Here is an 11,689-nt window from a genome sequence, read left to right as displayed (position 1 = left end):
CTAGAAAGTGTTTCTACATAAACAGTAGGTAGATGATAAAGTCAAAAGGATTCCACTGGTTAGTCTGATACTGGTTTTAAGTAAATTCCAGTTGGCTGTGTCTCTATAAAAGTATCACATTAGTATCAATCATTCCTGCAGTTATTTGTCTGTACCCACAACACAGAGGAGATATCTGGGAACAATCATACTTCAACAAAATGAATTTCAGAACTTTGCTGAGAGACAAACACACAAACACACACACACACTGAGCACCCACAGGGGCCACAGCAAGGGACTCTGGGAAAATGATGAATCCGAGTCGTCGGTAGCATGGTGTTTTGTCGGAGGAAGGTTCAACACACAAACTCCTGCCTCATGCGGATGATCTGCAGTAAGGCGGCCTGGACGTCCTCATCCATGTGACCCTGGGGGACCAACAACAAGGATTCTGTTAATCAATGGGTCACATCTTTGAGAAAAAGTTGTTTAATGTGTCCTCTGGGCTTTTTAACTTAGTCCATCTCCCATTCATTAACATGGAGGATGAAGAGGATACACCAACTGCAGCCAGCCAGCAGGTGGCGATCAAGGCCCTATAGCTTTACTTCTAGGCAGAAGTTTTGCCCTCAATCTTCATAAATAGTACACCCACGGTGTAAGGAGAGGTTCCGCTAGTCCTTCATCCCGGCTGCAGTCAGGCTCTACAACACCAGCACCACCTGATTATGTTGTAGTCCCTGTCTATTATCTCTATCTCCACTCAACCTCTCACCATAGCTGTATTTGTATTTTTATTTTTCTTATTTATTTTTTATTTTTTACTCAGATCACTACCATGCACAATAATATTCAACACTTTACATCTTTATTTATATCATGGTCACTTATAATGGTTACATTGCAATATTTATATTTCCATTATGCTATCTTGTAGTATTATTTATATTATGGTCACTTACTTTTTAATTATTTTCTGTATCATGGTCTCTACTGTTGCAATATTACTTATAATATTTTTGTTTTCATTACAATAACACTTACATCATTCCACTTTCTCCCCAGTACCTGCTTTTGCACAGTGTCTGTTTTGCAGGTTGTTTGTTTCTGTACTCTCATTATGTGTAGTTTAGTAGTGTACATATTGTGATCTTTTTTATGTGCTTTGGCACTGTTACTTAAATTCTGTTTTCTCTTATTTGCTGTAACAAGTGAATTTCCCCGTTGTGTGGATAAAATAAAGAAATCTAATCTAATGGATATAACAGAAATAATTTCATAAGCCTATTTTTCCCAATCTGCTGGCTTTCTGATGTTGTTGTTGCTGCGAACAGTTCATTAAAGGCAATCTGAACGATGGAGCTCATTATATTTTAATTGAGACCCTTAATGAGAACGAGACAAAAGTTTCTTAGTGGTCAGCATGCACTTTCAAATCTTTGAGAAGCAGAACGAAGAGGATCTTACCTGCGCTGCACTGAGGAGATGAGTTCGATAAATTGAAACCACCTCCCTGTGTTGCGTCTCAGCATCCTTATCAAGCAGAAGGGAGGGAGAAAGAAAACAAGAGCATTCAGGTTATTGCTTTAATTTATTTCTTACTAAAGCCTAATAGAAAATGAGAACTTATTATTGTCTCCCATGGAGTTTTCCAGTCAGTCATAAACAGAGAGACAGTTACCGTGCAGTGAATCTAACTAAGTATAAAGCAGGATATGTTGACGTGATATTCTGTAATACATATATAAATATGTGTGTCCACTCACAGCCAGCTGCTGCTGTAGGATCTTGATCTGGCCGTGGAGTGTGTCCATCTGCTGCGCCTGCCTCTTATTGGGAGCGTTGCTGGTGTACGCCAGCTGGGAGAGACCGTTCAGCGCCTGCTTCAACCGCTCCACGTCCGTCAGCAACTCTGTGATCTGACACACAAACACACACAAATATATAAACATTCATCTTGGTAGATAATTCTTCCTCACCACGGATTATAGTTTCTTTCAAAATCTGCACATTTTTAGCTAAAAATTTACCTCTGGATCAATGAAGCATTTACATTTTTAAAAGTGGATTATCACATTTTGAAACTACACACACACTGACTGCACCACAGTGTGTTTAAATAGTGAAAGAGTCTGTTTATAACTCAGCTGTAACGTCTGGTATTTCCTACCTTCTTGTCTTTAGCGTCAGTCTGCTGAGCTGACCTCCTCTGAAGGTCACTGATGGTGCTCAGCGACTCGTCGTATCTCTCCTTCAGCTCTCGGATTTCTCTCTCGATGGCACGTTCCTTCTCCTGGAGAGCCTCCCTCTCCCCCCTGGCCTTGCTCTCGCCCTCCCGTGCTCCTGCCGCCTCCTGATGGGCCTCCTCACACTCCTCCGCTAGGCTCAGTAGCTTGTTGCTGAGGTTGGCCGCCTCCTCCTCCAGCTGCTGCTTCTCTTTCTTCAGCTGGTTCATTTGGTCTTCCTTGTAGCGGATCTCCTCCAGAGCCTGTGTGGCCTGCAGGAGCTCGGATTGCAGGGCGGACACATCTTCGGCCCTCTGGGCGGTGTTCTCCTCCTCCTCACGCAGAGCCATTTGTAGCCGAGCGACTTCAGCCTCCATGGCCTCCTCTCCCTTGGTCTGTTGTTGTAGCCGAGACGCCTGATCCCCACGGAGCTCCTGCAGCTCTCTCTGTAGGGCGCCGACCCTCTGGGCCTCCTCCTGCCGAGTCTCTCTTGCCTTCTTGCAGTCGGCCTGGGCTTGCTGCATGGCGTCGTTCAGGGCTTTGAGCTCCAAGTCGTACGTTGATATCCGGGTCAACTCTGCTTTCAGACGCTCCTGGAGGTTCTGGACCTGAGAGTTGCAGAGAGCGTTCTGGTCTTGGAGATCGGCTTTCTGACGTGTGACCTCCTCGTGCTGCTGCTCTAATCTGACCAACTTCTGAGTCAGTTCCTCAAATTTACCCACCAACCCTTCCTCCACTTCCTTGTGCTTTTCTCCAGTAACTAATGCCGTGTCCAGTCTCTGCTGAACAGATTCAATCTCAAGCTTTAGTTTCTCTTTCTCCTGCTTGCTGCCCTCTCCAGCAGATCGTTCTCTGTTGTACTTCTCTTCCATTCCCATGAGCTTGGCATGCAGCTCCTTCACCTGGGCGCTGTGGGAGTGTTCTTTCTCCTCAGCTGCTGTCAGCGGAATGAACTTGGACTGAATTGCCTCCTGGATGGTATCAAGTTCTTTCTTCTGGGCCTCTAACTCTTGGGTAAGCTTTACCGTTTCCTCCTGCGCCAACACATACATATCTGACACTTCTTTTGCTTTATTCTCAGCCTCAACCACAGCAGCGTTCAGATGGTCTGCGGACGCTCTGTAGTCTTTTATGCTCATATAATTCTGTTTCACGTCAAACAGAACCTTTTCCAACTCATCTTTCAACTTTTTATTTCCTTCTTCCGAACACTTAAATTCTTCCGCACTTTCTTTTGCCTTGGTCTCTAACTTCAACATCTCAGCTTTAACACTTTCTAAGGTGGAACTTAAATCCATCTTCACTTGCTCGTGCTGTTGTCTGGAAATATACTCCCCCTCCAGGCTCTGCTTCAGAGTCTGGCTCTGTGTGCTCAGCTGTACGCACTCTTTATCTCGGTCTTCACATTTCTTCTGTAGCAGTTCATGTCTCTTCGTCAGATCGGCATTCTGACACTTCAAACCGTCCGTTTCACTCTGGTTTTTCTCTCTGGCAGTTTGGAAACTCCTGATGTTCTCTTGCAGGGTGGCTCTCTCGCTCTGAAGCTGCTGGACTTGTCCCTCTGCTTTTCCGTAACGTTCACTTGCTTCTACTAGTTTGTCTTCCAGCTCCTCCAGAGCTGTGACCATGTTCCTCCGGGCTTCTTCGTGATCCTTTACAGGTATGAAGTACATTTCGATCCTGCTGTTGAGCTCATCAAGCTGTTCTCGTAGGATGTCTCTTTCCTCCTCACTCTCCTCCACCTCTTGAATTAGGGCCTGGCTTTTGCCGGTCACATCCACCAGTTTTCTTTTCAGTGAAGCATTTTGCTCTTCGAGAGCCGCTCGTATCCTCTGTTGCTCCTCGGCGGACATCCCTCCTGATCCTCCCTGGGATGAGGGACTGTCCAGTTTTCGATGGAGATCTGCCACTTCCTCCAGCACCCGGTCGTAGTCTTCCCTGAGCTCAGCGAGCTGTCGTTCCTTCTCATCCACAGCATTGGTCAGCAGGTTTTTCATGTTGTCAAATTTCTCAGCTGGTACGGTGTTGCCATGTTTAATCTGGCTCTCCTTCAACTTGGTTTCCATTTCTACAAGGGCCTCGGCAAGTTCTTCTCGCTCTGCAGTCAGAACTCCCACCTCCTGGTTCAGACTCTCTGCCTCGGTTGCTAACTGGTTCTCGCTGGTCTTGTACTCCTCCAAGGCTTTCTCGCTCTGTTTCAGTCGGTTACGAACGCGACCCACTTCCGCTGAAGCACCTTCATACTTGGCTTTGACATCCTGCAGCTGGACCCGCAGTTCTTCTGTGGCCTGGCCGCCCATGTGTTCCTTGACAGCGACTACGTGGGCTTGGAGCTGTTTGACCTTACACTCAGAGTCCAGCATCCTCTTCTGGACGTCTCCCAAGGCGTCCTCCAGTTCTTGGATCTGCTGGTCAGCCTGCCTCTGGATGGCGTCTCGGTTTTGAACCAGCTCTTGGCACTCTCGGTTTTTACGGTTCAGGGCGGATTGAAGCCGCGCCGTCTCTTCCTCTGCCGCATGTTGTCTTCTTTTGACCGTCTCAAGTTCATGTCGGAGCGAATCCAGTTCACCAGAGAGGTCCCATCCTACAGCTGGTGGACTCTTCTCTCCGGGTCTGGACAGTGAACGCGACATGGCCGGATGCTGGAGCAACTGCAGAGAAAGAGGAAAAACAAATTCTTACTTTTACACAGCAAGTGTTTGAATGGAAAAACCAGACACTTTATTTGAAAGTACAGAATAGCTGTTGATTCCTTTGTGATACATTCACAAAAGGTTGTTCTGGGTCGCCTCAGACTTTTTTCCCCATTTTCAAATGCGGACTGATTAGGTTTGAGATGGAGAACGAATTGAATGAGTCACAAAACTCTTTTATTGAAGGAGACAATGAAACCCATCAGGATATGAAAATTGTATTAGCAGCAAACAAAACATGATTAGAGGCAAACTACTAACACTGAGTTTTGGTCATTTTCTACATCATATGCAACTGTTAATCAGATAAAAATGTACCTGATCAGAATCCAAGCTGTGAGTTTGTTTGAGCAAAATGTTTTCTTTGCCTGGAAACACAAAAGTGAACAAACATCATTCAAACCATCTCGTAATGTACTGGTGAGGTTTCCAATTAAGGTTTTTTTCTTTATAATAAAATGAATAGAGGGAAACTTACCTTTGATAACCGACTGGCCAGAGTAGTCCCCCTGTGAATGTATACAGATACATATACTCATTACAAATGGCTGAAATTAGACTGTTTAGACTTAGAGAATACATATAACAGAACATTATGGCTGCACCACTGTAAAAAACAAACTGGACATTTAAAATACATGCACTATATTAATAAATAGACTAGATTTATTATACATTTTTGAATAAGAGATGCACTAAGTTGCAAATGTTTTATAATATAAGTTAAAAACTATTTGAATAAAGTATATTTTAATTCTGATGTTATAAATACATTCCCCTGGGGATTATAGCCTCAAAGTAGAAAACATATATATATACACACATACATGTACACATATATAATCATAAAGTCACTGACCATAGTACTCCGAAGCTGGACTTTGACAGTCTCCGGGCCTCGAGCCCCTTCCTCTCGATCTTTGGCACTGAGCAACACTTTCAAGTGATCCTTCTAAAAACAAAAAAAAAAGAAGTCAAGCAAGAGAAACTACACATGTTAAGAAAAATAAAGACTGATTAAATAATATCCACAGAACAGCAGGGGTGCTTTGTTGATACAACAGCACCGATATCCTTGGGTTGTTTTCATGACTTTATGTGGGTTTACTTGAGTTAAGATATGACAGTATAAGATTCTGATAAAACTCTTTTAAGGAGGAAAAGATTCGTACCTCCTTTTGAGTGTCTTCAGATGAAATTTTTTCCTGAAGATTAGAAAAAGAGGATTTATAACTAACAGTACAGCATTTTAGTAAATGTCCTCATTCCCTTATGAAGGAAACATGTTCTGGTAGCTCATCTATTATGCTCAAAGAATGCAGCATTTTAAACATAGTAAGTAATGTTTTACAAAAGCAATCAGTGTAAAAAGCTTGCTCTGCCTACTCTTAAAAAAACACGGTCCTAAATCAAACATTATTGTTATTAACTTGGCAGAACCTAAGACTACGAAATTATACAGCTCAGCTTCCAAGCCTCGAGTTCAGATCTGCCCACAGAAAACGATGTGCATTGAAAAAAGCTTCCTGTGGTGGTGTATTGTTTACCTGTGAGAGCTGTTGCTGAAGTACGTTGACCTTATCTAACAGGGTCCTCTGCTCCTGGTGGTACTTCCTCAGACTTTCCTGCAGGGTGCTGTTCTGTTTCTCAAGGTCCTACAACACACGCACACACATAAAGGTTTAAAGCTAAGAAACAGTCATCAGTTTACACCTGTCATTAAAACGTCTTCAGGATACGGATCAAGGGGCGGAAAACATTTCAATGATCTTGATAAATAAAATCAATAAAATGTTCAGGGGACAGATATTTCTGATTTAGTGCAATTTGGTGCAAATACAAATCCAGTGCATTTAAACAGGGGGACTTGTATACACTCTACTGTACTTAAATTTGAGTGCAGTGAATTCAAATACATATTTTTGAATGTCCTGAGATTCTTATGATTGATAATGAAGTAGAGTCGATGTGTGTGAGACACATACGTGTATGATCTGATCCCTCCTGTTAACCTCGGAAGCCTCTGATCGCTCCACTGAGTGCTGAGGATGAGACAGGATCTTTTTTTACAACCATGTTTACAGGTTATAACATTACCACGAGCTTAAAACGTGTATGGAACAACTTCCACTTGTTATCACTAGATGGCAGTCAAGTTCAACTGAGAGACAGGGGGCAGCTCGGGGAAAAAAGAAAAAGACTTTGGATGTGAGACAATGCAAATTCCTGTGTGTTTTTACAGCAGAGGCTTCACAGTATCTAATCATTTGAATGCTGCACGGGAAGGACTTCGACTTATTAATGTCAACAACAGCTTTGGGATACGAGCAAACCTTGACCTTTCTCCTCTCTAACAAAAGCTTTATGGAAACAGAATGGCAACGCAAATGTCACTTCATTAGTATTCCTGCTACATGTACACAGGAAGGTCTTTTTTAATATTTAGAGCAGTGAGTGGAAGGTGTTGCAGCTTCTCCTCCCTATAGGTAAGGTTGAATGGATGATGTCGGGGGGTAAAGTGAAGGCTGCAGGAACTACCTGTCGCTTCCACTGTTCCATCTTTGCAGATTCTTTATCTGCAACAAAGCAAGAAAACAGCAAGATTAGATTCCACTTGTCCTCCCACATATACGAAGAAAGAAATCAGAGAAAAGTTTGATCTTTGTCTCTTAACAGCAGTTGGTAGTTATTTTCATATGTTCATTGTGTGTTCACATTCTGGAAGACGGTAAAATCTAAACTCTACACGACGTTTGAAATCAAACTGCCTTGATTTTCTGTATCATTTGTATATTTTGAACATTTGTGTACGACTATTTGTTTCTGTTTTAATAAGTACAGTTATCAAACCAGTGGAAAGAGGCTATACACATATATACGGTATATTTACTGTATATATGTGCCATTTTCTCTGCATGTAATAGGGTTTTGAAAAAGGTGACTCACTTAATAGATGCTTATTACGCCACGTAGCTTAAACACAGCAAACAGAAGTCTCAGAACCCTGTTACCCTTCAACTTAGTCACTTCACAACTTGAAAAATGGAATTTCTTCTTCCCATCTACTTCCCATTTGTTTAAAATGTAATAAATTGGTCTTTAAAAACACAGGATGATTTTTCTTTGGCATCATTTGAGGATCATCACAACTACAAACACTAGGCTAACATGTGTCAGACAGCAGTTAAAATTTCAGATGCTTTGTTGCACTCTGTGGTCAAATTAAATATGCTTCTCTTGTTCTTGTTTTCATTTCAAACTGCTAATGATGTTTTTTTAGCACGTTTGGCCTCAGGTGGTGTTATTTCCTGCCATTTACCTCGGGTGACTTTGTCGTAGTAACTTTTGACCATTGTAACGAGCTCCTGGTTCTTGCTGAGGCGTGCGTAGTGAAACGTGTCGTGACCCAGGCCGTCGACCACCTTCACGTCAGCGCCGCTTTTCAGCAACACCTCCACCGCGTCCTTGCAGCCGTACTCACAGCCCAGAATCAGCGCCGTCCTGAGGGAGAGCAACAACGATAGTTAAGAAGCAAAAACATTCACAAACTGGGCTACAACTGTGTTATTGATGTGAGTTATGTGAAGCTCACAAATCAAAGCATTTCTCAAAAACATCTGGATCTTAATGATTACATTTTAAAGGACTGTTTTGTTTTACAAACGCGGGTTAGAAACCCCAATAAATATGCAAGCAAAAATGTGTTATTTACTGTTGTGATGTCTGATATTATATTAAATTGAAAAAAAGCATTTAAGCTTTAAATCTTGTCAATAATACAATGAGTAAAATTAATCCCCATGACATCAGTTTCCAGGACTCAACTCAGACTTGTGAGCCTGAGATGCATATTCAGTGTTTATTATTTGACAAAAAAATACTACGCAAATTAACTACTAATGATCTGTGGCTTCTAATTGCTGTTGTAATTTTCAATTTCTCCTTTTTAAAAATGATTTATTCTTCCATTTCTAAGGCTGTTGAATTCAGGCAATTATGCAAAAAGACTACTAGTTGACTAGAAGCAAAAACATTCACAAACTGTGCTACAACTGTGTTATTGATGTGAGTTATGTGAAGCTCACAAAGCATTTCTCAAAAACATCTGGATGTCAATGATTACATTTTAAAGGACTGTTTTGTTTTACAAACGCGGGTTAGAAACCCCAATAAATATGCAAGCAAAAATGTGTTATTTACTGTTGTGATGTCTGATATTATATTAAAATTGAAAAAAAGCATTTAAGATTTAAATCATGTCAATAATACAATGAGTCAAATTAATCCCCATGACATCAGTTTCCAGGACTCAACTCAGACTTGCGAGCCTGAGATGCATATTCAGTGTTTATTATTTGACAAAAAAATACTAAGCAAATTAACTACTAATGATCTGTGGCTTCTAATTGCTGTTGTAATTTTCAATTTCTCCTTTTTAAAAATTTAAAAAAAAAAATGTATTCTTCCATTTCTAAGGCTGTTGAATTCAGGCAATTATGCAAAAAGACTACTAGTTGACTAGAAGCAAAAACATTCACAAACTGTGCTACAACTGTGTTATTGATGTGAGTTATGTGAAGCTCACAAAGCATTTCTCAAAAACATCTGGAGGTTAATGATACAATTTTAGAGCACTGTTTTGTTTTACAAACGCGGGTTAGAAACCCCAATAAATATGCAAGCAAAAATGTGTTATTTACTGTTGTGATGTCTGATATTATATTAAAATTGAAAAAAAGAATTTAAGATTTAAATCATGTCAATAATGCAATGAGTCAAATGAATCCCCATGACATCAGTTTCCAGGACTCAACTCAGACTTGTGAGCCTGAGATGCATATTCAGTGTTTATTATTTGACAAACAAATTAACTACTAATGATCTGTGGCTTCTAATTGCTGTTGTAATTTTCCATTCCTCCTTTTTAAAAATGATTTATTCTTCCATTTCTACTTTAACTGGTCTGGTAAAAATGTTTGTAGGGTTCCTTTTGTGTGTGGTGAAAGTTCATAGCCAGCACACAATCTGTGTTTCTGTGATTTCATGTTCATGTCAGAAAGGGATCAATAGAAATGCAAATATATTGATTTGTTGAATGTAAAGTGTAACACTCCTTGTCAAAAGCTGCAACACATTTTGATTTGAAAAATTGATATTCATATTTGACAAATCGAACAAAGATGGGATGGTGAGGGGGGGGGGGGGGGCGTCTCTTACTTGTTTTGCTTGTCCCGTATGGTGATGTCAGCCCCTCGCTCCAGCAGCAGGTGACAGATGCGTGAATGACACATCTGGGTTGCCAGCACCAAAGGTGTCCTGCCATCCTGGAGAAAAAACACACACAGGCGGACATATAGATACACACATTTCCACTGGTACAACACAAGACAGTTACACAGTGAACATCTCCATTCAAGGTGTCAATATGTCACTTGCCTCAAAGCACCCAGTGTAACCCACAGTTTACTTCAGGTTCATTCAAGTGGAGCAGGTTGAGATTTAGTGAATCAGATTGTGTGTTGCTCTAACAGACCTGACATGTAGTGAACTATTCCCACAATGACCACTACACAGTTGGCACAGGGCAATGAAATAAATATACATGAGAGGAGACCATGAAAAGACAGTGTGTGAAATTAAGTGCAACATTAATCCTCACAAAATCAGTGGCATTCACAGATGCTCCGCTGTCACAGAGAAGTTTCACGCTGGATGAGCAGCCGGCCATGACTGCAGAGAGAAGGATGAGAAACAACTGCAATCAATTCATCTCATTGACAGAAACACAGAGAAACAAGTGTTCAGCAGCTCAGTGCTGGTGTGGACCCTGTTGTATATGATGAAGGTTTTGCAGTCAAAAATAAAATAAATCACTTTTTCATTATCATCCTGGGTAACGGGGTAAATGGTAACATTCAGAGTGGAGTGGGATTAAGCTGAGTTAGTAGTTGTGGAGTAAAATAGAGTTAGGACTAAAGTTAGTGAAGTGAGTATTACAGCAGAGTCTCAGTGTTGAGAGTCTTACCAGCATCGTGTAGAGCTGTCCTTCCTTGTAGGTCCACATTTCCAACTGGACTGTTGTTCTGTAAAAGAACATAGACACAGGTTGGCTCGACAGAACGATGAAGCAAATGATTTTCACTGGTGTTAAAACATGAAAGATTATAGCATAAACTAGATCTGTAAAATAAAGAGGTACAACATTTGTTATATATCTAAGAGCACTATTTAAAGCTCACTCTAACAGCCAAGTTTCACTAACGCTGATAACCTACAGTTGCTCTGTAAATAATTAATATGATAAGTGACATTTTAGCACATATGAGACATCACAGATTTAAAGAAAACATGTAAGTGTAATCAGCAGTGTACATTAGACGCGTATTAACACAGAGCAGTTCTCACACATCACAGTATAATAACACAGACACACTAAAAGCCTTCAAACGTGATTTCCTCTATTATATAATGATGGTAGTGGATAAAATTACAGCTGGGTCCCTAATAAACTGCATTACATCATGTTGCCAACTAGGCAGGTAAAATATGACAATGTAGATAATGACGTTAGCTTGATTTGATTGTTGAGTATTGAACATGAGCCTGGATTTTCAGGTTGTTGAAAAGCTAAAAGAGTGAAAACAAAACTTATTCACCAAATCACTCAAGTTACAAGGCTGTTGAATTCAGGCAAATATTCAAAAAGACTACTGGTTGAACACGAAGTAATTCTTTTAATAACACAATTAAATAGTTTCACTGAAGGAACAACTTGTTGGCGAGTCATGT

The 11,689-nt window shown here is 40.9% G+C and overlaps 1 protein-coding gene across 1 annotated transcript in view; it reads right to left on the bottom strand.

The window, feature by feature from the left end:
- Positions 1-271: 271 nt before the first annotated feature.
- uacab (uveal autoantigen with coiled-coil domains and ankyrin repeats b) overlaps positions 272-11,689 on the bottom strand; it is a 39,744-nt gene continuing 28,326 nt past the window's right edge. The window contains exons 5-19 of the mRNA XM_061068384.1: positions 10,926-10,983; positions 10,560-10,630; positions 10,118-10,224; positions 8,220-8,401; positions 7,439-7,476; positions 6,886-6,942; positions 6,448-6,555; positions 6,073-6,105; positions 5,760-5,852; positions 5,379-5,409; positions 5,219-5,268; positions 2,153-4,858; positions 1,749-1,901; positions 1,450-1,515; positions 272-410 (exon numbers count right to left, since the gene is read on the bottom strand). Of these exons, the coding sequence (XP_060924367.1) occupies positions 339-410; positions 1,450-1,515; positions 1,749-1,901; positions 2,153-4,858; positions 5,219-5,268; positions 5,379-5,409; positions 5,760-5,852; positions 6,073-6,105; positions 6,448-6,555; positions 6,886-6,942; positions 7,439-7,476; positions 8,220-8,401; positions 10,118-10,224; positions 10,560-10,630; positions 10,926-10,983 (3,825 nt within the window). The 3' untranslated portion in view covers positions 272-338. The remainder of the gene's footprint in view (positions 411-1,449; positions 1,516-1,748; positions 1,902-2,152; positions 4,859-5,218; positions 5,269-5,378; positions 5,410-5,759; positions 5,853-6,072; positions 6,106-6,447; positions 6,556-6,885; positions 6,943-7,438; positions 7,477-8,219; positions 8,402-10,117; positions 10,225-10,559; positions 10,631-10,925; positions 10,984-11,689) is intronic.

Source organism: Limanda limanda, chromosome 3 (genome assembly GCF_963576545.1).
Source record: "Limanda limanda chromosome 3, fLimLim1.1, whole genome shotgun sequence".
Lineage (NCBI taxonomy): Eukaryota > Metazoa > Chordata > Actinopteri > Pleuronectiformes > Pleuronectidae > Limanda > Limanda limanda.
Note: the sequence above shows the minus strand (reverse complement) of the source record. Positions and strands in the feature narration are given on the sequence as shown.